The sequence below is a fragment of the Dama dama genome, chromosome 11 (assembly GCF_033118175.1).
Source record: "Dama dama isolate Ldn47 chromosome 11, ASM3311817v1, whole genome shotgun sequence".
In the NCBI taxonomy this organism is placed as follows: Eukaryota; Metazoa; Chordata; class Mammalia; order Artiodactyla; family Cervidae; genus Dama; species Dama dama.
The window spans coordinates 43,555,280-43,582,864 of NC_083691.1; the positions used below are offsets into that span (position 1 = coordinate 43,555,280).

At 37.1% G+C, this 27,585-nt stretch overlaps 1 protein-coding gene across 1 annotated transcript in view; it reads left to right on the forward strand.

The window, feature by feature from the left end:
* The window catches only part of WDPCP (WD repeat containing planar cell polarity effector), a 296,203-nt gene that overhangs the window by 245,563 nt on the left and 23,055 nt on the right, over nucleotides 1-27,585 (forward strand). Inside the window, exon 15 of the mRNA XM_061156106.1 lies at nucleotides 26,339-26,441. Within this exon, the coding sequence (XP_061012089.1) occupies nucleotides 26,339-26,441 (103 nt within the window). The remainder of the gene's footprint in view (nucleotides 1-26,338; nucleotides 26,442-27,585) is intronic.

Below are 27,585 nucleotides of genomic sequence, written 5' to 3' on the forward strand. Positions count from 1 at the left end.
CTCTGTCCATAGTTCTTCAGGCACTCTGAGGCATTTTAAAATTAAGGTATGTACATTGTTTTCTAAGACATAATGCTATTGCAAACTTTTAATAGTCTACAGTATAGTGTAAACATAAATTTTATATGCAGTAGGAAACCAAAAAAATTCTTGTGACTTGCTTTATTGCAATGGTCTGAAACTGAACCCACGGTATCTCCAGAGTATGCCTATAATCCATTATGTAATAAAATGAGGCACCCTGCATTCATATTGATATAAGTAATTACATAAGTAAATAAACAAAGTTGTTTAATACATATAAAAGGAATGATAAAATGAGGAAAATCACAGTTTGGCAAATATCATAACAGTACTTGAATAAGGCAACAGTCATTAATGAATGTGGCAGAGTATTATTTACATAGTCTTAAAATATTTCCCCACAAGGCAATTTACAAAAGGAAAAAGAGTTACTTTACAGTGGAGAAGGCTGGTAGATCACCATGTTAATCAAATGATCAAAACTGAACAAGTGAAAATAACTTGCTACCTTATATATTTTAATAAGGAAACAATAGCCCTTCTGTGACATTCCTGCAAAAAATTAAAAAATGTACATAATCTGGATCTAATCATGTAGAAACACCAATTGAACTCAAATTGAGAGACATTCTAATATCTAGCCTATACTCTTCAAAAATTCTAAGTTCATATCAGTGGAAAGACTGAAGAACTATTTTATACTAAAGAGAGACAGCAGCTAAATCTATCAAGAAATGGATCTGTATGATGTGAAGAACATTACTGCAACAAATGGTGAAATTTCAGTGATTAAATGAGAGTAATGTTATCAGTGTTCATTTCATGATTCTAATGATTTGATTGACAATATCCAAATTTGTAGGAGATAAACACAAACATTTTCAAGAGTATGTTGGCAGCTTACTCTCCAATGATTCCAGAAAAAAAAGGTCTTTGTACTGCAAACTTTTCTGTAACTCTAAGAATATTTAAAATTTTCACTGTCGTTGAAGCTCTAGACTCTTTGTTGTCCCTGCTTTCTCTAGGTAGAAGTTGTGTGGTTTTGGAATCTGTTTCTATTGGTCATAGAAATACTTTTAATTCTGTGCCTTTGGGAACTTATCCTGCTCTTAAAAGTTTAAGTGACCTCTCCAACCTAATTATTACTGTGGCACAAAACCCAGTTAATGTGCCACCCACGACTGTTTCTCTGGTCCAGTGGTGGATGGCATGAGGATGAGCGTGCCTTCTGAACTCTCTCACGTTGGCATCCCTGATTACCTCGGCCGCTGGCAGCCAAGTGTGTGCCATTTGGTAACACTGTGAAAGGACCTGTGGCCGCTGCTCCCCAGCCACCTGGGCCTTCCCTTGGCATAATGTACGGGTAGCTTGTCTTCTGTTGGCATGATTTCTGTAGCATGGCTTACATCTGCCACTCCTAAGGCACTTACTTGGTGATCAGATTGACATAAAATAGCTTCTTTGGCACTGTTTTTATTTAGAAGAGTCTTATACCTGTACACTTCTGAAGCAAGAATTACCATTTAGCATTATAACTGTAATCAATGTAAATTAATTAAAATAATTGTAAACAATATTATGAATATAAATTTATTTGACTTCTGTTGACTCAAACCTGTCTTGAATTTCCAAGTTCAAATTTTCCCAGTCAGAAGTCTCTACTTTGTAGAATTGACTTCTATATGAAATGTCCCTCTTCTGTTTTAACACAGTGGATTGAGTGTATTCATCAGCTTCTCCCTCCTCTGCCATACCTCTATTAATGATGAAATATAAGTGTGTGTGTGTCTGTGCGTTTAAGACTTATAACTGGAATTCAAGTCAAGAATACATAAAGGGACCAGAAGTTGTGAAGAATCCACTGAAAACAGGAAAACAAGCAAAATTAGATTGAAGAAAGAAAGCAGAAATCTAATATCCAGATAAGATGACTCCTAAAGTTGACAGAAGTGCCAAAAGTTCTCCATGTTGTAAAAAGGGGATACTAAGAATCAAGAAAATGTTCCTGGGAAAGGAAGGGTGAAAATTAAGTTGTAGCAAAAGCAGGTGAATGGAGAGGTCAAAATAAGTAAATACTGATAAACCCCATGTATTGTTAGAAAAATAAGCTGATACGAGTATGTAAAGAATTTAAGAATATTCACCAGAAAAATAGGAATGGGTGGTTTTACGAAGTGAATTACATCCTCCTCTCCTTCCAAATTGATATGCTAAAGCTGTAACTCCCAATGTAATATATTTGGAAGTGAAGCCTTTAAAGATATAATTAAGGTTAAATGAGGCCATGGAGATGGAGCCCTAATCCAGTATGACTGGTGTATTTATAAGAAGAGGAAGAAAGACCAACAACAGGGATGTATGTGCACAGAGGCAAATCCAGCAAGAAGATGGTCACGTGCAAGACAATGACAGAGGCATCAGGAGAAACCAAACCTGTCAACAGCTTTGTATTAAACTTCCAGCCTCCAAAGCTATGAGAAAATAATATTTCTCTTATTTAATGTGCCCAGGCTATGTTGTTTTCTTCTGGCAATAGCTCTAACCAACCAATACAAATGGTGTAACTTTAGAATCATCAAATAAGAAAAAAAAGAAAACTTGATAAATTATTAGAAAGCAAACAGGAAATAATCAGAAGGAAATAATTAAAGGTATGGTGAATAAAAAATAAAAAATAAGCTGTCAAGAATGTCTAAGCATCAGTAATTATAATGTTAATGAATTAAATTCACCTATAGAAAATCAAAGACCATAAAATTGGATTTTTAAATATCCAAGTATGTGTTGCATATAAAAAAACACTCCAAACCCAAAATATCATGGTTCAAATGGGGAAATATATAAATAAATGCTTCGAAAACCAAGTGTCAGACAAAAGATCCGAAGACAAAGTATTAAAAAGGGAAAAAACATGAGGCAGCTTTAAAATGTGTGCTGAAATTCTTTGATACTCCTCTTCTCAAAAGGTGGTACCTTAACCTCTCATCCCTTGAATGAGCTAGACCTGGTAACTCACTTCAAGTATGATGTGTAACTTCTGAAACTAGGTGATAAAATGTATTGTGGCTTCCTTTTTGCCCCTTTCTCTCTGATCACTTGCTCTGGGGGAAGCTGGCTGCCATGTCAAGAGGACATTCAAGCAGCCTATGCAATGAGATAACAGATGCATCTTATAAATGTTGAAAAATCCACGAAGTACAAGATGTTACAGTATGTTTTTCAGAGAAGAGTGCACTAACATCTTGCACTTTGTGGATGTTTCAATTTTTCCTTGAAAGTTTTTCTTTTAAAAAAAGTTTGGAGCTCAGTAGTTAAATGAATTTAATGCTGTATCTACTTGAACCTTCCTCAATGGCTCAGTGGTAAAAATTCTGCCTGCAACACATGAGATGCATGAGATGTAGGAAAAAAACAGTAAGGATATTAACAACTTGAATAGCATAAATAGAAAACCTGAGCTAATTTAATAGCATACTTATTAATTACTCTTGGGCTAAGGTGATATCAAATGGAAATTATAAACTTACAACTTAATGACAATGAAAATATTATATATCAGTATCTGTGGCTTGTAGCCAGAGCAGTAATATTCAGAAGAAACTTCATAGCCTTAAATGAATTATTTTAAAAAAAGATTGAAAATAAATGACCTGTGCTTTCATCTCAAGAAGACAAAGACAAATCCAAATAATATACAGAACTGAAAATAAAGAATATAAAAAAATTAAATCAAAAATTTAAAAACAAAATTCCTCAACAAAATCAAAGTCATTCTAGAAGAAACCTGTAAGGTAATAGTTTAGAAAAAAATGTCATCAAGGCACAGAAAAAGAAGATAAACACACAAAAAAAGTTAGGATTGAAAAGGACGTAACTGTGGCAAAGGAAATTTTCTTTTAAATGGGAAAACTATCCATTTTGTTTTGAATTTATTTTTATCATAGATAAAAAGTGGTGAATAAAATAATGAACTGCCATATGTTGTGGTTCAGTTGCTGTCATGTCTGACACTTTGCGATGCCATAGACTGCGGCATGCTGGAACTCCTCATCCTTCACTATTCCCTAGAGTTTGCTCTAACTCGTATCCATTGAGTCCATCATGCTATCCAACCATCTTGTCCTCTTGTCATTCCCTTCTTGAGTCCTCAATCTTTTCTAGCATCAGGATCTTTTCCAATGAGTCAACTATTTGCATCAAGTGGCCAAAGTAATGGAACTGCAACTTCGGCATCAGTTCTTCCAATGAATATTCAGGGTTGATTTTGTATAGAATTGACTGGTTTGATTTCCCTGCTGTCCAAGGAACTCCTCAGTTTTCTCCAGCACCACAGAATTCAAAAGCATCAGTTCTTTGGCGCACATTCTTCTTTATGGTCCAACCATCACATCCATACATAACTACAGGAAAAACCATAGCTTTGACTGTAAGGACGTTTGTTGGCTAAGTGATGTCTCTACTTTTTAATATGCTGTCTTGGTTTATTGTAGCTTTTCTTTCAAGGAGCAAGCATCTTAAATATCATGGCTGCAGTTACCATCTGCAGTGACTTTGGAGCCCAAGAAAATGATGTCTCTCACTGTTTCCATTGTTTACACATCTATTTGCCATGAGGTGATGGGATCAGATGCCATGATCTTAGTTTTTTGAATGTCGACTTCTAAGCCAGGTTTTCACTCTCCTCTTTCACCTTCATCAAGACACTCTTTAGTTCCTCTTCACTTTCTGCCATTAGTTTGATGTCATCTGCATATCTAAGGTTATTGATACTTCACCCGGCAATTTTGATTCCAGTTTGTGCCTCATCCAGCCTGGCACTTCCTGTGATGTACTCTGCATAGAAGTTAAATAAGCACAGTGACAGTATACAGTCTTGATTGTTCTTTTCCCAATTTGGAACCAATCTGTTGTTCTGGTTCTAAACTGTTGCTTCTTGACCTGCATACAGATTTCTCAGGAGGCAGGTAAGGTGATCTGGTGTTCCCATCTCTTGAAGAATTTTCCACCGTTTGTTGTTATCCACACAGTCAAAGGCTTCACCATAGTCAGTGAAGCAGAAGCAGATGTTTAGATGTTTTTCTTGAATTCCCTTACTTTTTTCTACAATCCAATGGATGTTGGCAATTTGATCTCAGGTTTCTCTGCCTTTTCTAAATCCAGCTTGTACATCTGGATGTTCTTGGTTCACATACTGTCGAAGCCTAGCTTTAAGGATTTTGAGCATTACCTTGCTAGCATGTGAAATGAGTTTAATTGTGTGGTAGTTTGAACATTCTTTGGCATTGCCCCTTTTGGGGATTGGAACGAAAACTGGCCTTTTCCAGTCGTGTGGCCACTGCTGAGTTTTCTATATTTGCTGGCATTTTGAGTGCAGCACTTTAACAGCATCATCTTTTAGGATTAGAAATAGCTCAGCTGGAATTCCATCAGGTCCACTAGCTTTGTTTGTGGTAATCCTTCGTAAGGCCCACTTGACCTCACACTCCATGATGTCTGGCTGTAGGTGAATGACCACCATTGTGGTTGTCTGGGTCATTCTGACCTTTTTTGTATAGTTTTCTGTGTATTCTTGCCACCTCTTCTTAATCTTCTCTGCTTCCATTATGTCCTTATTATTTCTGTCTTATATTGTGCCCATCTTTGCATGAAATGTTCCCTTGATATCTCTAACTTCTTGAAGAGATCTCTAATCTTTCTCATTCTATTGTTTTCTTCTGTTTTGCACTGTTTGCTTTTAAGCTTTAAATACTCTGTTTTTGCTCATGCTGCATAACTTGAAGGATCTTAGTTCCCCAAACAGGTATTGAACCTGGGCCCTCAATAGTAAAAGCACCAAATCCTAACCATTGGATTGTCAGGGAACTCCCTAACTTGAAATACATATTCTTTTAAATCTGCATATTCATTCTGGTAGTACATTAAACATCATCTGTGAAAGGTAATGAGCTCCCAGGAATAGCAAGTGTTTTATTTTATTAAATAGATCTTAGATGATACAGACAGGATATGTGTAAATTTTTAAACCTGGATCATGGCCAAAGACTATCAGTGTATGTCATCTTTTGTTCAGTGGAAGCCAATTTCACTTAATACTGCTAAATGATGTTACTAATATAAGTCAGTTTGGCAAATGATAAACTAAAATTTTTCATTGAGAATGACAGAAACTAAGTGATTCATTCTTCTGAATATTTTTTTTTGAACTTCCAATTAGTAACAATTTAAATAAAGCCATTCACTAGGTAATCCTGATTGGGTGGCAGTAAAGGTTGGGATTAATCAATATGACACTTTTCAAATATATTTTTATTTATATTGTCTCTTTAGACTCATTACATGCCATTTAAACCTTGTACAGTAAGTATCCAAAAAGAGACGAGACGAACAACACAAAAAAGGACTGCATATCTTACAGTGTCTCCTTGTGCCATGTGGCTCCCAGACACATGATTCTAAACCACTAAGCATGGTACAGTATGTGAAAACTTGATGAATGGGCATCAGGGGGTAGATCCATGTTTTATGGGGTTTGAAGCTTATACTTCTTAAGGGACCTAGAGAATATTATATTTAATAAAGTAAGTCATAGACAAATACTATATGTTATCACTTAGAAGTGGAATCTAAAAAATCAATATATATAACAAAACAAGAAAAGACTAATAGAAAAGAAACTAATGGTTACCAGTGGGGAGAGAGAAGGCAGGGAGGGGCAAGGTAGGAGTACAGGATTAAGAGCTACAAACTACTATCTATGATAAAGGTGACAACAAGGATGTGTTATACATCACAGGGAAACATAGCCATTATTTTGTTAATAACTTTAAATGTAATATAATCTACAAAAATGCTGAATCACTATGCTGTACACCTGAGACTATTATAATATTGTAAATCAACTCTACTTCAATTTCAAGAAGAATTTAATATTTTAGGTACAAAATTAGGTACTGGAAGGACATGTAAGAATAAGACAGAGAAGCTTAAGTTTCATTAACTGTTGTAGTAAATTCACCTATACATCTGGCCCATAGTAAATATTCCACAATTATATGTGGAATAATTTTTTTTATTTTTGCTGTTCAGTCGCTCACTCATGTCCAACTGTTTGTGACCCCATGGACTGCAGCATGCCAGGTTGCTCTATCCTTCACTATCTTCTGGAGTTTACTCAAAATCAGGTTGATCGAGTCAATGATACCACCCAACTACCTCATCCTCTGTTGCCCCCTTCTCCTCCTCCCCTCAATCTTTCCCAGCATCAGGGTGTTTTCCAATGAGTCCGCCCCTCGCATCAGGGGGCCAAAGTATTGGTGCTTCAGCATCAGTCCTTCTAATGAATATTCAAGGTTGATTTCATTTAGGGTTGACTGATTTGATGTCCTTGCTGTCCAAGGGACTCTTGAGTCATCTTCAGCACCACAGAATTCAAAAGTATCAGTTCTTCAGTGCTCAGCTATCTTTATTGTCCAACACTCACATTGGAACTTGTTTCCTGGAAAAACCATAGCTTTGACTATCTGGACACTTGTCAGCAAAGTGATGTCTCTGCTTTTTATTTATTTTTTATTTTATTTTTTTTTTAAATTTTTTTAAATTAGTTGGAGGCTAATTACTTCACAACATTTCAGTGGGTTTTGTCATATGAATCAGCCATAGAGTTACACGTATTCCCCATCCCGATCCCCCCTCCCACCTCCCTCTCCACCCGATTCCTCTGGGTCTTCCCAGTGCACCAGGCCCGAGCACTTGTCTCATGCATCCCACCTGGGCTGGTGATCTGTTTCACCGTAGATAGTATATATGCTGTCCCACCCTCACCTTCTCCCACAGAGTTCAAAAGTTTGTTCTGTATTTCTGTGTCTCTTTTTCTGTTTTGCATATAGGGTTATCGTTACCATCTTTCTAAATTCCATATATATGTGTTAGTATGCTGTAATGTTCTTTATCTTTCTGGCTTACTTCACTCTGTATAATGGGCTCCAGTTTCATCCATCTCATTAGGACTGATTCAAATGAATTCTTTTTAACGGCTGAGTAATATTCCATGGTGTATATGTACCACAGCTTCCTTATCCATTCATCTGCTGATGGGAATCTAGGTTGCTTCCATGTCCTGGCTATTATAAACAGTGCTGCAATGAACATTGGGGTGCACGCGTCTCTTTCAGATCTGGTTTCCTCAGTGTGTATACCCAGAAGTGGGATTGCTGGGTCATATGGCAGTTCTATTTCCAGTTTTTTAAGAAATCTCCACACTGTTTTCCATAGCGGCTGTACTAGTTTGCATTCCCACCAACAGTGTAAGAGGGTTCCCTTTTCTCCACACCCTCTCCAGCATTTATTGCTTGTAGACTTTTGGATAGCAGCCATCCTGACTGGCGTGTAATGGTACCTCCTTGTGGTTTTGATTTGCATTTCTCTGATAATGAGTGATGTTGAGCATCTTTTCATGTGTTTGTTAGCCATCTGTATGTCTTCTTTGGAGAAATGTCTGTTTAGTTCTTTGGCCCATTTTTTTTTTTTTTTTTTATTAGTTGGACGCTAATTACTTCACAACATTTCAGTGGGTCTTGTCATACATTGATATGAATCAGCCATGGATTTACACGTCTTCCCCATCCCAATCCCCACTCCCACCTCCCTCTCCACCCGATTCCTCTCGAAACATCCCACCCTCGCCTTCTCCCAGAGAGTTCAAAAGTCTATTCTGTATTTCTGTGTCTCTTTTTCTGTTTTGCATATAGGGTTATCGTTACCATCTTTCTAAATTCCATATATATGTGTTAGTATGCTGTAATGTTCTTTATCTTTCTGGCTTACTTCACTCTGTACAAGGGGCTCCAGCTTCATCCATCTCATTAGGACTGGTTCAAATGAATTCTTTTTAATGGCTGAGTAATATTCCATGGTGTATATGTACCACAGCTTCCTTATCCATTCATCTGCTGATGGGCATCTAGGTTGCTTCCATGTCCTGGCTATTATAAACAGTGCTGCGATGAACATTGGGGTGCACGTGTCTCTTTCAGATCTGGTTTCCTCAGTGTGTATGCCCAGAAGTGGGATTGCTGGGTCATATGGCAGTTCTATGTCCAGTTTTTTAAGAAATCTCCACACTGTTTTCCATAGCGGCTGTACTAGTTTGCATTCCCACCAACAGTGTAAGAGGGTTCCCTTTTCTCCACACCCTCTCCAGCATTTATTGCTTGTAGACTTTTGGATAGCAGCCATCCTGACTGGCGTGTAATGGTACCTCATTGTGGTTTTTATTTGCATTTCTCTAATAATGAGTGATGTTGAGCATCTTTTCATGTGTTTGTTAGCCATCTGTATGTCTTCTTTGGAGAAATGTCTGTTTAGTTCTTTGGCCCATTTTTTGATTGGGTCATTTATGTTTCTGGAATTGAGCTTCAGGAGTTGCTTGTATATTTTTGAGATTAATCCTTTGTCTGTTTCTTCATTTGCTATTATTTTCTCCCAATCTGAGGGCTGTCTTTTCACCTTACTTATAGTTTCCTTTGTTGTGCAAAAGCTTTTAAGTTTCATTAGGTCCCATTTGTTTAGTTTTGCTTTTATTTCCAATATTCTGGGAGGTGGGTCATAGAGGATCTTGCTGTGATTTATGTCAGAGAGTGTTTTGCCTATGTTCTCCTCTAGGAGTTTTATAGTTTCTGGTCTTACAGTTAGATCTTTAATCCATTTTGAGTTTATTTTTGTGTATGGTGTTAGAAAGTGTTCTAGTTTCATTCTTTTACAAGTGGTTGACCAGTTTTCCCAGCACCACTTGTTAAAGAGGTTGTCTTTTTTCCATTGTATATCCTTGCCTCCTTTGTCAAAGATAAGGTGTCCATAGGTTCGTGGATTTATCTCTGGGCTTTCTATTCTGTGCCATTGATCTATATTTCTGTCTTTGTGCCAGTACCATACTGTCTTGATGACTGTGGCTTTGTAGTAGAGTCTGAAGTCAGGCAGGTTGATTCCTCCAGTTCCATTCTTCTTTCTCAAGATTACTTTGGCTATTCGAGGTTTTTTGTATTTCCATACAAATTGTGAAATTCTTTGGTCTAGTTCTGTGAAAAATACCGTTGATAGCTTGATAGCGATTGCATTGAATCTATAGATTGCTTTGGGTAGAATAGCCATTTTGACAATATTGATTCTTCCAATCCATGAACACGGTATGTTTCTCCCATCTGTTTGTGTCCTCTTTGATTTCCTTCATCAGTGTTTTATAGTTTTCTATGTATAGGTCCTTTGTTTCTTTAGGTAGATATACTCCTAAGTATTTTATTCTTTTTGTTGCAATGGTGAATGGTATTGTTTCCTTAATTTCTCTTTCTGTTTTTTCATTGTTAGTATATAGGAATGCAAGGGATTTCTGTGTGTTAATTTTATATCCTGCAACTTTACTATATTCATTGATTGGCTCTAGTAATTTTCTGGAAGAGTCTTTAGGGTTTTCTATGTAGAGGATCATGTCATCTGCAAACAGTGAGAGTTTCACTTCTTTTCCTATCTGGATTCCTTTTACTTCTTTTTCTGCTCTGATTGCTGTGGCCAGAACTTCCAACACTATGTTCAATAGTAGTGGTGAGAGTGGGCACCCTTGTCTTGTTCCTGATTTCAGGGGAAATGCTTTCAATTTTTCACCATTGAGGGTGATGCTTGCTGTGGGCTTGTCATATATAGCTTTTATTATGTTGAGGTATGTTCCTTCTATTCCTGCTTTCTGGAGAGTTTTAATCATAAATGAGTGTTGAATTTTGTCAAAGGCTTTCTCTGCATCTATTGAGATAATCATATGGTTTTTATCTTTCAATTTGTTAATGTGGTGTATTACATTGATTGATTTGCAGATTTTAAAGAATCCTTGCATTCCTGGGATAAAGTCCACTTGGTCATGGTTTATGATTTTTTTAATATGTTGTTGGATTCTGTTTGCTAGAATTTTGTTAAGGATTTTTGCATCCATGTTCATCAGTGATATTGGCCTGTAGTTTTCTTTTTTGTGGCATCTTTGTCTGGTTTTGGAATTAGGGTGATGGTGGCCTCATAGAATGAGTTTGGAAGCTTACCTTCATCTGCAATTTTGTGGAAGAGTTTGAGTAAGATAGGTGTTAGCTCTTCTCTAAATTTTTGGTAGAATTCAGCTGTGAAGCCATCTGGTCCTGGGCTTTTGTTTGCTGGAAGATTTCTGATTACAGTTTCGATATCCGTGCTTGTCATGGGTCTGTTAAGATCTATTTCTTCCTGGTTCAGTTTTGGAAAGTTATACTTTTCTAAGAATTTGTCCATTTCATCCAAGTTGTCCATTTTATTGGCATAGAGCTGCTGGTAGTAGTCTCTTATGATCCTTTGTATTTCAGTGTTGTCTGTTGTGATCTCTCCATTTTCATTTCTAATTTCGTTAATTTGGTTCTTCTCTCTTTGTTTCTTAATGAGCCTTGCTAATGGTTTGTCAATTTTGTTTATTTTTTCAAAGAACCAGCTTTTAGCTTTGTTGATTTTTGCTATGGTCTCTTTAGTTTCTTTTGCATTTATTTCTGCCCTGATTTTTAAGATTTCTTTCCTTCTGCTAACCCTGGGGTTCTTCATTTCTTCCTTCTCTAATTGCTTTAGGTGTAGACTTAGGTTATTTATTTGGCTTTTTTCTTGTTTCTTGATGTAAGCCTGTAATGCTATGAACCTTCCCCCTAGCACTGCTTTTACAGTGTCCCATAGGTTTTGGGTTGTTGTGTTTTCATTTTCATTCATTTCTATACATATTTTGATTTCTTTTTTGATTTCTTCTATGATTTGTTGGTTATTCAGAAGCATGTTATTTAGCCTCCATATGTTTGAACTTTTAACAATTTTTTTCCTGTAATTGAGATCTAATCTTACTGCACTGTGGTCAGAAAAGATGACTGGAATGATTTCAATTTTTTTGAATTTTCCAAGACCAGATTTATGGCCCAGGATGTGATCTATTCTGGAGAAGGTTCCGTGTGCTCTTGAGAAAAAGGTGAAGTTGATTGTTTTGGGGTGAAATGTCCTATAGATATCAATTATGTCTAGCTGGTCCATTGTGTCATTTAAGGTTTGTGTTTCCTTGTTAATTTTCTGTTTAGTTGATCTATCCATAGTTGTGAGTGGGGTATTAAAGTCTCCCACTATTATTGTGTTACTATTAATTTCCTCTTTCATACTCGTTAGTGTTTTCTGTACATATTGCGGTGCTCCTATGTTGGGTGCATATATATTTATAATTGTTATATCTTCTTCTTGGATTGATCCTTTGATCATTATGTAGTGTCCTTCTTTGTCTCTTTTCACGTCCTTTATTTGAAAGTCTATTTTATCTGATATGAGTATTGCGACTCCTGCTTTCTTTTGGTCTCTGTTTGCATGAAATATTTTTTTCCAGCCCTTCACTTTTAGTCTGTATGTGTCTCTTGTTTTGAGATAGGTATCTTGTAGACAGCATATATAGGGGTCTTGTTTTTGTATCCATTCAGCCAATCTTTGTCTTTTGGTTGGGGCATTCAACCGATTTACATTTAAGGTAATTATTGATAGGTGTGGTCCCGTTGCCATTTACTTTGTTGTTTTGGGTTCACATTTATACAATCTTTCTGCATTTCCTAGAGAAGACCCTTTAGCATTTGTTGAAGAGCTGGTTTGGTGGTGCTGAATTCTCTCAGCTTTTGCTTGTCTGTAAAGCCTTTGAATTCTCCTTCATATCTGAATGAGATCCTTGCTGGGTACAGTAATCTAGGTTGTAGGTTATTCTCTTTCATTACTTTCAGTACGTCCTGCCATTCCTTTCTGGCCTGGCGGGTTTCTATTGATAGATCAGCTGTTATCCTTATGGGAATCCCTTTGTGTGTTATTTGTTGTTTTTCCCTTGCTGCTTTTAATATTTGTTCTTTGTGTTTGATCTTTGTTAATTTGATTAATATGTGTCTTGGGGTGTTTCGCCTTGGGTTTATCCTCTTTGGGACTCTCTGGGTTTCTTGGACTTGGGTGGCTATTTCCTTCCCAATTTTAGAGAAGTTTTCAGCTATTATCTCCTCGAGTATTTTCTCATGTCCTTTCTTTTTGTCTTCTTCTTCTGGGACTCCTATGATTCGAATGTTGGGGCGTTTCACAGTGTCCTAGAGGTCCCTGAGGTTGTCCTCATTTCTTTTGATCCTTTTTTCTTTTTTCCTCTCTGCTTCATTTATTTCCACCATTTTATCTTCTACCTCACTTATCCTATCTTCTGCCTCTGTTATTCTACTCTTGGTTCCCTCCAAAGTGTTTTTGATCTCATTCATTGCATTATTCATTTTTAATTGACTCTTTTTTATTTCTTCTAGGTCTTTATTAAAGATTTCTTGCATCTTCTCAATCTTTGTCTCCAGGCTATTTATCTGTAACTCCATTTTGTTTTCAAGATTTTGGATCATTTTTATTATCATTATTCCAAATTCTTTTTCAGTTAGATTCCCTATCTCCTCCTCTTTTGTTTGACTTGGTGGGCATTTTTCATGTTCCTTTACCTGTTGGGTATTTCTCTGCCTTTTCCTCTTGTTTAGATTGCTGTGTCTGGAGTGGGCTTTCTGTATTCTGGAGGTCTGTGGCTCCTTTTTATTGTGGAGGATTTACCCAGTGGGTGGGTTTAGACGATTGGCTTGTCAAAGTGTCCTGGTTAGGGAAGCTTGCGTCAGTGTTCTGGTGCGTGGAACTTGATTTCTTCTCTTTGGAGAGCAATGGAGTGCCCAGTAATGAGTTTTGAGATGGGTCTATGTGTTAGGTGTGACCTTGGGCAGCCTGTATGTTGACGTTCAGGGGTATGTTCCTGCGTTGCTGGAGAATTTGCGTGGTATGTCTTGCTCTAAAACTTATTGGCTCTTGGGTGGTGGTTGGTTTCAGTGTAGGTATGGAGGCTTTTGGACAGTCACTTATTACTTAAACTTCCATGTAGTCAGGAGTTTTCTGGTGTTCTCAGGTTTTGGGCTTAAGTCTCCTGCCTCTGGATTTCAGTTTTATTCTTCCTGTAGTCTCAGGACTTCTCCAACTATGCAGCACTGATAATAAAACTTCTAGGTTAATGGCGAAAAGATTCTCCCCCGTTAGGGACACCCAGAGAGGTTCACAGAGTTACATGAAGAAGAGGAGAGGGAGGAGGGAGATAAAGATGAGCAGGAGGAGAAAAAGGGGGACTCAAGAGGAGAGAGACAGATCTACGCAGTTGTCTGTTCCCAGAGTGTTCTCCATAGACCAGACACCTACAAAGATTCACAGAATTGGATTGGGAAGAGAAGGGGAAAGGAGGAAATAGAGGTGTTCTGAGGTAGAAAACAGAGAGTCAAGATGGGGCGAGAATAATCAACACACTCCTGAATAAAAATGGGAACTGAATTTTGGTTTAAAAATAGGGCTTCTCTCTCTTTTTTTTTTTTGTAAGGTTATAGTGTACTGAAAATGAAAATTAAGGAGTAGTAGAGAAGTACTAGAGGACTTTGAAAGAAATGAGAAAAAGAAAAATAGAAAATAGAAGAGAAAAAGGAAAGAAAAAAAATAAAAAAAAATTTTTTTCCCTAATTAAACAAATCATAAAAATCTATGAAAATGAAAGTTAAGGAGTAATTGGGGAGTAATAGGTAATTTTAAAGGAAAATAGAAGAGAAAAAATAAAAAATAAAAATTTTTTTTCCTTCTTTAAAAAAAAAAAAATTAAAATTATATCTAGCAGTTTTTCTGGAGCTGTTGCGGTCAGTGTGGCTTTGGCTGTTTCAGATAGTTCCTCGTTCCAGCTTACAGTTCTCGATATCTACAGGCCCCTTCCGGTGTAGTCGGTGTTTTCTACAGGGATTTTAATCTCTTGCAGTGGTCCCTTCTGAAGCAGTTCCCTTCTGAAGCAGTTCCCTTTGTTTATTTGGCTTCTGTTTGCTGGTCTCTTCAGAGCCTCATTTCCGCCCTGACACAGGCGGGCGGAGGTGGACTCTTATTCAGGTAGCTAGTTCCGTCGCTCTGCGGGGAGGGGCTGGCACTTCGGGGAGGGGCTGGCGCTGTGGGGATGGGCTTGCGCCGCGGGGACGGGCTGGCACTCCCGGGAGGGGCTGACACTGCTTTCTCCGTCTGTGCTGCTCAGGCTCCCGGCCGCTCCATATGGAGCACGCCCGCGGTGCGCGCGGTTCCAGCCCTCAGGTGTCCCACAAAAGCGCGGAACGAAAAGCTGCGCCTGCTCTCTGTGCCTTCCCCGTCATAGCGGTCCAGGCAGCCAGGGGCTTCGTGGGCGCACTCTCCCCAGGTGTGGCGCGCCCACTCCCTTCCACGGACCCAGTCTCAGTTTCCGCTGGCGCCAGTCGGGTGCGTGCGCCTTCTGCCCTCCGCGTCCCCAGCCCCAGTCCCCGCCCGCGCTGGTCGGGTGCCTGCGCCCTGTGTCTCGCCGCGACCTTCCCCTCCCCCCTGCCTCCTGCCTCCTGCGTGGCTGGGCCGGTCCGCAGCCTGGGAGCTCTTCTCTGGACTTTCTCGGTCTCTTTGTTCTGCGAACGGCCGGCAGTGTGTTCAGCCGGTTAATTTTCTCTCTCTCTCTTTTGCTCTCCCACAGTTCAAGTTGGCAACTCACAGAAACTCCCTCTGATTGTCCTCAGGGCTCTCAGGCCCGGACCCTACCCCAAGCAATGCCGCCTAAGACTCCCTTCCCGGGACGGATCTCCGTCCTTAGCTCATTTGTCTCACTTTTTATCTTTTATATTTTGTCCTACCTCCTTTCGAAGACAATGGGCTGCTTTTCTGGGCGCCTGATGACGTCAGCTAGCAATCAGAAGTTGTTTTGTGAAGTTTGCTCTGCGTTCAGTTATTCTTTTGATGAATTTGTAGGAGAGAAAGTGGTCCCCCTGTCCTACTCCTCTGCCATCTTGGCTCCTCCCCCTGTCTCTGCTTTTTAATATGCTCTCTTGGAGTGCCATAACTGTTCTTCCAGGGAGCAAATGTCTTTTAATTTCATGGCTACATTCACCGTCCACAGTGATTTTGGAGCCCAAGAAAATAAAATCCATCACTGTTTCCATTGTTTACACATCTATTTGCCATGAGGTGATGGGATCAGATGCCATGATCTTAGTTTTTTGAATGTCAACTTTTAAGCCAGGTTTTTCACTCTCCTCTTTCACCATTATCAAGACACTCATTAGTTCCTCATTGCTTTCTGCCATTAGGGTGATGTCATCTGCATATCTAAAGTTATTGACACTTCACCCGGCAATCTTGATTCCAGTTTGTGCCTCATCCAGCCTGGCACTTCCTGTGATGTACTCTGCATAGAAGTTAAATAAGCACAGTGACAGTATACAGTCTTGATTGTTCTTTTCCCAATTTGGAACCAGTCTGTTATTCTGGTTCTAAACTATTGCTTCTTGACCTGCATACAGATTTCTCAGGAGGCAGGTAAGGTGATCTGGTATTCCCATCTCTTGAAGAATTTTCCAGTTTGTTGTTATCCACACAGTCAAAGGCTTTACCATAGTCAGTGAAGCAGAAGCAGATGTTTAGATGTTTTTCTTGAATTCCCTTACTTTTTCTACAATCCAGTAGATGTTGGCAATTTGATCTCAGGTTCCTCTGCCTTTTCTAAATCCAGCTTGTACATCTGGATGTTCTTGGTTCACATACTGTCGAAGCCTAGCTTTAAGGATTTTGAGCATTACCTTGCTAGCATGTGAAATGAGTTTAATTGTGTGGTAGTTTGAACATTCTTTGGCATTGCCCTTTTTGGGGATTGGAACGAAAACTGGCCTTTTCCAGTCGTGTGGCCACTGCTGAGTTTTCTATATTTGCTGGCATTTTGAGTGCAGCACTTTAACAGCATCATCTTTTAGGATTAGAAATAGCTCAGCTGGAATTCCATCAGGTCCACTAGCTTTGTTTGTGGTAATCCTTCGTAAGGCCCACTTGACCTCACACTCCATGATGTCTGGCTGTAGGTGAGATACCACAGCATCGTGGTTATCTGGATCATTCTGACCTTTTTTGTATAGTTTTCTGTGTATTCTTGCCACCTCTTAAGCCCTTCTACTTTCGTTATGCCCTTACCATTTCTGTCCTATATTGTGCCCATCTTTGCATGAAATGTTCCCTTGGTATCTCCAGCTTCCTTGAAGGGATCTCTAGTCTTTCCCATTCTGTTGTTTTTGTCTATTTCTTTTGCATTGTTCACTTAAGAAGGCAAGTAAAAGACATGAAAATGAAATATATAGCCAAGTGTCTTTTACTTTTTTGACTTTTTTAGAATTACAACCATTTCCTAGGGATGTATGAGCTTATTTAATTATATCCAATACTGAAACTAAATTGCAACTCTAAAACTATCTAAAAGTTAAAACAAATGTAGCCAGAAGATAGCTGGGTTGAGGGGTAATACAGATACTAGACATTGTTAATAGATGTGTTTTTTCAGGCTCTAAAGATTCATGAACTCACACTGAGAGACATGGAGTTACAGAAATATACTGTCTACTACATTTTACTAAAAACTACATTCAGATATATAAATAGTGAGAAGGCCCACAGAAATATTAAGTGAAAATCATGGTATAGATACAATATCATCTCAAGACCTGTTAAGCCTTATTACCTTCTTGAAATTAATGACCCAAATTTCCAATAAGAATTAAATAACTAGTAGAAATCACAGAAATAAGGAGGAGTGAAAGGCAGAGAACATGTTCCAGAAATAAATTTGTGGACCAGAGATCTCATCGTCAACACTTACATCACTTTTAAACATGAATTACTAACATTAGTAACTCACCCAAAAAAGGGATATTTTTTATGGGTAACTTTCTTTTTTCTTTGATTTGCATGCTAATACTTTTTATAGTCTTAATGTTAACTAGAATAAGTCTTAGATATTCTTGACCATTTACTTTCACAAGTGAATTTTAAGATCAACTTGTCAAGGTCCATGAAAAATCTTACAGGGATTTTGATTGGAATTCTACTAAATTTTAGAGGTTATTTTGTGTCAGGATTGATATATTTATGATCTATAGTCGTTCAGCCATAAGCAGGTGTATAGTCTATCTTTATTTTAACCAGATGTTCATTTATGTCACTTACTAATGGATGGTAGTTTCTTCTTAAGTGCACTGTATATGTTTAGATTATTTTCAGTGAAGACATATAAAAATTTTGCCAGAGATGAAAAAATAGGGGGAAGAAGCCACTTTAACTTATTCTGCATGGCTACTATAACCTTGATATAAGTTGAGGGTTTGTTAGCAGTCAAGTGTTAAGTAAGATGATAGAATTTCTAAGACTATAGATGCACTTATATAATACTATATAGCAACGATACTTCAGATTTTTAAAAGTTGCCAAAATATTAAATAAAATACTAGCAAATTGAACATGGAAATATATTTTTAAATTACTGCTAATTTCTTTATTGAATATAAAGATCTATTTTGAAAGTATCATGGCATTCTTGGATTATAAAAAGAAAAACAACATGATTTTTTCCATTGATGTACATTTAAGTTGCTTCCAATTTTTTATTAAGTATTGCTATCAGTTTAAAGTCTCTATTCATATCCTGAGCCAATTTAACAAAATTAAATTTTATCAATTAGACCAAGAAAAGACATTATTTATAAAGGACAACTCTCCCATACAAAGGCCGCCAGTAGTTACATTACTTGAAATACCTAATCGACATATTCTACCCTAAAACTTTGCTTTCCTAAAAATATGATCAAACTCCTAAATTACCAAATGGTATTCAATGAAAAGAAAAATCTCTGAAAAAATATTAAATATGTACTTTAGTTGTATAATAATTTCCATCTTGTTCTAGTTGATAAGATTCCCTGAGCATATTGTTTCTGACTTAAAGTGACAAGATTTCTACTGGACCTTAAGTCAGTCAGTCAATCAGTGGATTGTAAATGCTGTCCCTTCATCCGTAAGATATTTGAAGTAGGTAATGATTTTCAGTATTAAGACAATACCAGAGCAGCTATGTAACCTTAATCAAATATCTAACAACCTTTGCAACAACTGATAGATACCAATACTTCTGTACTCAGTAAGAATTCAGTAAGAAATAGAACTAGATAATATATGGTACCTTTGATAACTCATTTTGGTTGTTCAGTCACTCAGTCATACCGACTCTGTGACCCCATGGACTGCAGCACACCAGACTTCCCTGTCCTTCACCATCTCCCAGAGATTGCTCAAACTCATGTCCATTGAGTCGGTGATGCCCCTCCAACCATCTCATCCTCTGTCATTCCTTCTCCTCCTGCCTTCAATCTTTCCCAGCATCAGGGTCTTTGCTAGTGAGTCGACTCTTCGCATCAGGTGGCCAAAATATTGGAACTTCAGCTTCAGAATCAGTCCTTCCAGTGAATACCCAGGACTGATCTCCTTTAGGAAGGATTTGTTGGATCTCCTTGCAGTCCAAAGGACTCTTACTAGTCTTCTCCAACACCACAGTTCAAAATCATCAATTCTTTGGCGATCAGCTTTCTTTATGGTCCAACTGTCACATCTGTACATGACCACAGGAAGAAATAGCTTTGACTATACAGACCTTTGTCGGCAATCAATGTCTCTGCTTTTTAATATGCTGTCTAGGTTTATCATTGCTTTTCTTTCAGGGAGCAAGCATCTTAAATTTCATGGCTGCAGTGACCATCTGCAGTGATTATGGAGTCCAAGAAAATAAAGTCTGTCACTGTTTCCATCGTTTCCCCATCTATTTGGCATGAGGTGATGGGACTGGATGTCATGATATTTGTTTTTTCAATGTTGAGTTTTAAGCCAGCTTTTTCACTCTCCTCTTTCACCTTCATCAAGAGGCTCCTTAGTTCCTCTTTACTTTCTTCCATAACAGGGGTGTCACCTGCATATGTGAGGTTATTGATATTTCCTCCCAGCAATCTTGATTCCAGTTTGTGCTTCTTCCAGCCTGGCATTTCCCATGATGTACTCTGCATATAAGTTAGATAAGCAGGGTGACGATGTACAGCCTTGACGTACTCCTTTCACTATTGGTACCAGTCTGTTGTTCCATGTCCTGTTGCTTCTTGACCTGCATACAGGTTTCTCAAGAGGCAGGTCAAGTGGTCTGGTATTCCCATCTCTCTCAGAATTTTCCAGTTTGTTGTGATCCACATGGTCAAAGACTTTAGCATAGTCAGTGAAGCAGATGTTTTTCTGAAATTCTCTTGCTTTTTCTAAGATCCAACAGATGTTGGCAATTTGATCTCTGGTTCCTCTGCCTTTTCTAAATCCAACCTGAACATCTGTAAGTTCTCAGTTCACATTACTATTGAAGCCTGACTTTGAGAATTTTGAGCATTACTTTGCTAGCATGTGAAATGAGTGCAATTGTGTGGTAGTTTGAACATTTTTGGGCATTGCCCTTCTTGGGGACTGGAATGAAAACTGATCTTTTCCAGTTCTGTGGCCACTGCTGAGTTTTCCAAATTTGCCTGCATATTGAGTGCAGCACTTTCACAGCATCATCTTTTAGGATTTGAAATAGCTCAACTGGAATTCCATCACCTCCACTAGCTTTGTTTGTAGTGATGCTTCCTAAGGCCCACTTGGCTTTGCACTCCAAAATGTCTAGCTCTAAGTGAGTGATCATACCATTGTGGTTATCTGAATCATTAAGACCTTTTGTGTATGCTTCTTCTGTGTATTCTTGCCATCTCCTCCTAGTATCTCCTGCTTCTGTTAGGTCTGTACCATGTCTGTCCTTTATTGTGCCCATCTTTGCATGGTATGTTCCCTTGGTATCATAATTTTCTTGAAAAGATCTCTAGTCTTTCCCATTCTATTGTTTTCCTGTTTCTTTGCATTGATCACTTAGGAAGGCTTTCTTATCTCTCCTTCCTATTCTTTGGAACTCTCCATTCAAGTGGGTTTATCTTTCTTTTCTCCTTTTGTCTTTCACTTCTCTTCTTTTCTCAGCTATTTGTAAGGCCTCCTCAGACAGCCATTTTGCATTTTTGCATTTCTTTTTCTTGGGGATGGTTTTGATCACTGCCTCCTATACAGTGTCACTGGCTTCCATCCATAGTTCTTTAAAGCACTCTATCAGATTTAATCCCTTGAATCTATTTGTCACTTCCACTGTATAATCGTAAGAGATTTGATTTAGGTCATACCTGAATGGCCTGGTGGTTTTCTCTACTTCCTTCAATTTAAGTCTGATTTGGCAATAAGGAGTTCATGATCTGAGCCACAGACAGCTCCCGGTCTTGTTTTTGCTGACTGTATAGAGCTTCTCCATCTTCAACTGCAAAAACTATAATCAGTCTGATTTTGGTATTGACTATCTGGTGATATCCATGTGTATGGTCGTCTCTTGTGTTGGAAGGTGTCTGCTATAATCAATGTCTTCTCTTGGTAAAACGGTTAGCCTTTGCCCTGCTTCATTTTGTACTCCTAGGCCAAACTTGCCTGTTACTTCAGGTATCTCTTGACTTCCTACTTTTGCATTCCAGTCCCCTATGATGAAGAAAGGACATCTTTTTTGGTGTTAGTTCTATAAAGCCTTGTTGGTCTTCATAGAACCATTCAACTTCAGCTTCTTTGGCATTAGTGGTTGAGGCATAGACTTGGATTACTGTGATGTTGAATGGTTTGCCTTGGAAACGAACAGAGATCATTCTGTCATTTTTGAGATTGTACCCAAGTACTGCATTTTGTTCTCTTTTGATGACTATGAAGGCTACTCCATTTCTTCTAAGAGATTCTTGCCCACAGTAGTAGATATAATTATCTGAATTAAATTTGCCAGTTCCAGTCCATTTTAGTTCACTATTGCTAAGATGTTGATATTCACTCTTGCCATCTCCTGTTGACCACTTTCAATTTATCTTGATTCATGGACCTGACGTCCCAGGTTCCTATGCAATACTGTTCTTTACAGCACTGGCTTTACTTTCACCACCAGACGCACGCACAGCTGGGTGTTGTTTCTGCTTTGTCTCAATCAGCCTCTTCATACCTTCTGGAGCTATTTCTCCACTCTTCTCCAGTGGCATATTGGGCACCTACTCATCTAGGGAGTTTGCCCCTCAAAAACAATATCATGTTATATATTATAAGCACAAAAGGTAGATGTAATATTTTTGGTAAATAAATGTAGGATTCCTTTGTGAGAAAAAATAAGTATTGCTGTCATCACCAATCTGTTTTAATTTTATTTTTAATTGGAGGATTATTTGATTTTTGGCTTGATTACTCTGTTTTCTTTTGACTCTTCCTTTTCTACATCACCAATCTTGGACATAAGATTGATCACATCATTTCCTTAGGAAACGTTTCCAAAATTATATATATGCTAATTTAAAATTCTGCTATATTAATTAAATATGGAATCATCAAACTTTTTCTATTAAAGCACCAAATAGCAAATAGTATAGACTAACGGGTCATGAAGCAAAATCGAGGTTATTATATAAGTACTTGAGAAAACAAATTTCCATAGATCTTTATCGATAAAATATAATTTTAAATGTAATAATTGAGTATGATAGAAAGCAAATTTACATAAATATTTTTTATAAAGTTAAAAATCTAATAATTGAGTACAGTTTTCATAATGAAGTTCTACAGATGTAAATAAGGGAGTTCTTTTGGGGGAATAAGAGTTGAAAGGTGCTATTCCTTGTCAACAAAATCCATTGTAAATATTCATCTGTGGATACTGATCTATGGTAAAATTTATTTTCAGTTTGCAAATTTCTTTCCTCATAGACAACTACTGCCAAATATTGATATATATGACATGAGTGTATGGTTAATTGCACACTTTCACTGATCAGAAGGCATTTTTAGAACGCTATCAGCTAAAGACTAGACTGCCTTTTAATATGTTAGTACATTGTAAATTAATTACTTCCCTTAATTGCACCATTAGATAGAGTTTGAGCTATGGAAGCATTTCCTTGGCACTTGTATCAATGCTGAAAAATGCCATGGACTGAAATATATTGCTCAGACTTTGCATAAGAATGGAGATCTCACATTTAATTTTTGACAGTTTTGACTTTTAATTTTTACAGGAAGTGTGTAACACAGCCTGGTATTACTTGCAAGTAAAAACAATGTTAGTTCTCACTGAGAAACTTTATCACAATGTTAAGTTTCACAATAAGTACTATTTGGCTTGTTTTAAATTGAAACATTTTCCAGTCTGCAACATGAGCTAATTCCAGAGCTATTCAGATTTGAGAGGTTGAATACAGTTCTTCCAACCATTTAAAAATGTAAACACTGTTCTTTTTAAAAATGAAGTATAGTTGCTGTACATTATCATATATACAGTATATAGTATATATACTTTGTATATACTATATATAATATAGTGATTCACAATTTTTACAGGTTAACTCCATTTATATTTATTATAAAATATTTGTTATGTTGACTATATTATATAATATATCCTTGTAGCCTAATTTATACCTAATAGTTTACACTTCTTAATCCCTTATGCCTATCATGACCTTCTTTCCTCTCCATTGGTAACTAGTTTGCTCTTTGTATTTGTGTCTACTTTTTTTGTTACATTTGCTAATTGCATTTTTTATATTTCACATATAAGTAATATCATCTAGTATTTGTCTTTCTCTGACTTATTTCACTTAGTATAACAACAAAACAAAACTACTGAATGGGAAAAATTATTTGCAAATAATATGACCAATAAGGTGTTAGTATCCAAAATATATAAACAGTCCACACAACTGAACATCAAAAAAGAAACAACCTGATTATAAAATGGGCAGAGGATCTGAACAGTTTTCCAAAATTTAAGAAAATGTAGACAGCCATGAAGAGATGTACAATCATCAGGGAAATGCAAATCAGAACCACAATGAGATATCACCACACCTGTCAGAAGGGCCATCAACAAAAAACACAAATGACAAATGCTGGCAAGAATGTAGAAAAAAGGAAATCTTCATACACTGTTGGTGGGAATGTAAATTGGGGAAAACAGCACAGAGGTTTCTCAAAATAACTAAAAATAGAACTACCATTGTTGCTGTTCAGTCACTAAGCTGTGTCCAACTCTTCGCAACCCCATGAAGTGCAGCATGCCAAGGTTCCCTGTCTTTCATCGTATCCCAGGGTTTGCTCAAACTCATGTCCATCAAGTCAGTGATGTCATCCAACCATCTCATCCTGCCTTCAATGTTTACCAGTGTCAAAATCTTTTCCAGTGAGTCAGCTCTTCCCATCAGGTGGCCAAAGTATTGAAGCTTCAGCTTCAGCATCAGTCCTTCCAATGAATATTCAGGGTTGATTTCCTGTAGGACTGACTGGTTTGATCTTGCTGTCCAAGGGACTCTCAAGAGTCGGAGTTCTCCAACAGTTCAAAAGCATCATTTCTTCAGTGCTCAGCCTTCTTTATGGTCCAGCTCTCACATCATACATGACTATTGGAAAAGTCATAGATATGACTAGATGGACCTTGTCAGCAAAGTGATGTCTCTGCTTTTTAATATGCTGTCTAAATTTGTCATAGCTTTATGACCCAGCAATTACATTCCTGAGTATGTATCTGAGAGAAACAAAAGCACTTATTTGAAAGGATACATTCACCCCAGTGTTAATAGCAACACTGTTTACAATTGCCAAGATACAAATGTAACCTAAGTGTCCATCAACTGATGAATGGATACACAGAATACTTATATTTCTCAGCCCTAATTAAGAATTAGATTTTAGCCATCTACAGCAACATTAATGGACCTGGAAGGCATTATGCTAGGTAAATAGCATTGAAAACTCAAGGACTGTATAAAGGCAGGCTGTATTTGGCTTGTAAGCCATAGCTTACCAACCCCTGCTGTATAAAGTCTATGTTCCCAGTAAATGTAAATACCTGTTTTCCCCAAAACTGCAACCAATAAGTAGCAACTTTAAAAAACTTGTGCAGTTTGAAGTTACATTTTTCAACTTGAATATTGGGAAAGTAAAATATCCTTTCATGATTATGAAAGTGAAAGTCGCTCAGTTGTGTCCAACTCTTTGTGACCCCATGGACTATGGTCTGGAATTCTCCAGGCCAGAATACTGGAGTGGGTAGCCTTTCCCTTCTCCAGGGGATCTTCCCAACCCAGGGATCAAGCCCAGGTCTCCTGCATTGCAGGCAGATTCTTTACCAGCTGAGCCATAAGGGAAGCCCAAGAATACTGGAGTGGGCAGCCTATCCCTTCTTCAGTGAATTTTCCCTACCCAGGAATTGAAGGGAATTCCCGGGGTCTCCTGCATTGCAGGTGGATTCTTTACCAACTCAGGTATCAGGAAAGCCCTGAAAGCTCATGATTATAGGCCATTTATATTTTATCATTAAAAATTTGTTCATATTCTATTAACCATTTTATTGCAATAAAATTCTCATTCCAACAATCATTTTGTATACCAAAGATTTCTAAGTCTTTTTTAGTAGCTCTGCCTTATTTTCCACTGTATTCTCTCACACATCAAATATTCCTTCCATACTGAAAGACCTGTTATTGCCTGATAGAACTGTGGTTTTTCAATCTTCTCTACATATGTGTGTCAGATACCATTCATTTTCTGTTGGCTTACCTCCATTTTCCCTTCTAGTATAACTCTTAGTTATCCTTCAAAACGCAGATCAAGGATCAGTTCCTTCTCTTTGGTTCCATACCATTCTTAACTCTGCCATAAAACCTATCCCACTGAGTTATTAGCTGTTGTTTACAGTGGTCTTTCTCCCTACTGGACTCAAAGCTTGTTGAGAAATGGTATTGTAATTGACCTCTCTTTTCACAACAGTGCCTGGCACTTAATAGGCACTGATTATCTGTTGACTGAATGAGTTCAAGATAATAGTAGTATTAATAATAATAACAAAGTAATATGTGCCAAATGCATAAATATCAGAAACAATTTGTGTAATAATATTCCTTGTAAACTGCTTATCATAATGAACAATTGAATTTTGAAGAAGCTATCTGAGATAGTAAAATTTCATTATAGAAAACGGCAACTAAGATTTTTATTCCCTGATAAAACTGAGTATATTGAACATTTAACAGCTTGTCTTTTTCCCTAAAGACTCAAAATAATTTATTTAAGTAACTGCCACTAGTTACAGCCAGGATTTGCAATTTACGAAAATTTCCTTGTACTAGAAAACTCAGAAAATTAAAATATAAAAAAGAATGTTCATCAGCCATGTCTGTTTTGTAATCTGAACCATAAGTTCTTTTTTTCAGAATCTCCTTTGTAACTTGACTAAGATTCATTTTGGATTAATCTTTTATTTGCTGTATTTCCAAAGGACATCCATTACCTTGCACTAGATAAGGGAGAACTAGCACTAGCTGAAGTGGCAAGAAGGAGAGCTAGTGATATTGATGCAGAATCAATAACCTCTGGAGTTGGTAAGATTTAATGCTGTTTTTTTAAAGTGCTTTTTGTTTTCATCAATGCTTATTTGGTATCACTTCTGTTTACATTTGTAGGGAATTGTTGGTTAATTTGAATTACTTTTTCTGTGAATACAGTGTCTAAAAAAAAAAGAAGCTTAGGTAAATAGTATAATATGGATATTTAAGTTGAAATTGTGTTCATCTATAGGTGACTCTTAAGGTAACTGAAAAGAAATTTCACTGGCTGCACACAGCAAAGGATATAGACTTTGCAGATTCAGTTTTAAAAAGTTACCAAACAAACAACAAATAGCAACAACAAACCTTAGAGAAAAGTGATTTCCAGAGTTTCCATGTTATATTTAAGTATATTAAATTATATATGTATTGAATATTTATAATGTTTAAATATTAAATGTCTAGTGTTTAAACAAAATTTTATTTTTTTAATTAAGTTTTTATTTCATATTGGAGTATAGTTGATTAACAATGTTAAGTTTCCTGTGTACAGCAAAAGTAATTCAATTATACATATATCCATTCTTTTTCAGATATTTTCCCCCTATAGATTTATTTAGGTCCTTGTTATTTATATATTTTATATATATAAATGTGTAATGTGTATATATATATATATATAAGTGTGTAATGTTAACCCCAAATGCATGAAATTTCTGTTGATCAACTTTGTATCCTGAAACTTATCCACTTATAACCTCTAGTAGTTTTCTGGTAACACATTTAGGATTTTCAATGTATAGTATCATGCCATCTGCAAAGAATGGCAGTCTTACTTCTTTACCAATTTGAATTACTTTTCTTTTTTTTCTGATTGCATGGTTAGGATGTACAAAAGTATGCTGAATAAAAGTAATGAGAATGAACATCTTTCTCTTCATCTTGATCATAGATGAAATGCTTTCAGCTTTTCAGTGTTGAGAATTTTAGCTGTGAATTTGTCATATATGGCCTTTATTGTTGAGGCAGGTTCCCTCTATGCCCACTTTCCATAGAGTTTTTATCATAAATGGGTGTTGGATTTTGTCAAAAGCTTTTTTCTGCAGCTATTGAGATGATCATAAGGTTTTTATTCTTCATTTCTTAATGTGGTATATCACACTCATTGATTTGCAGATATTGAAGAATCCTTGTATCC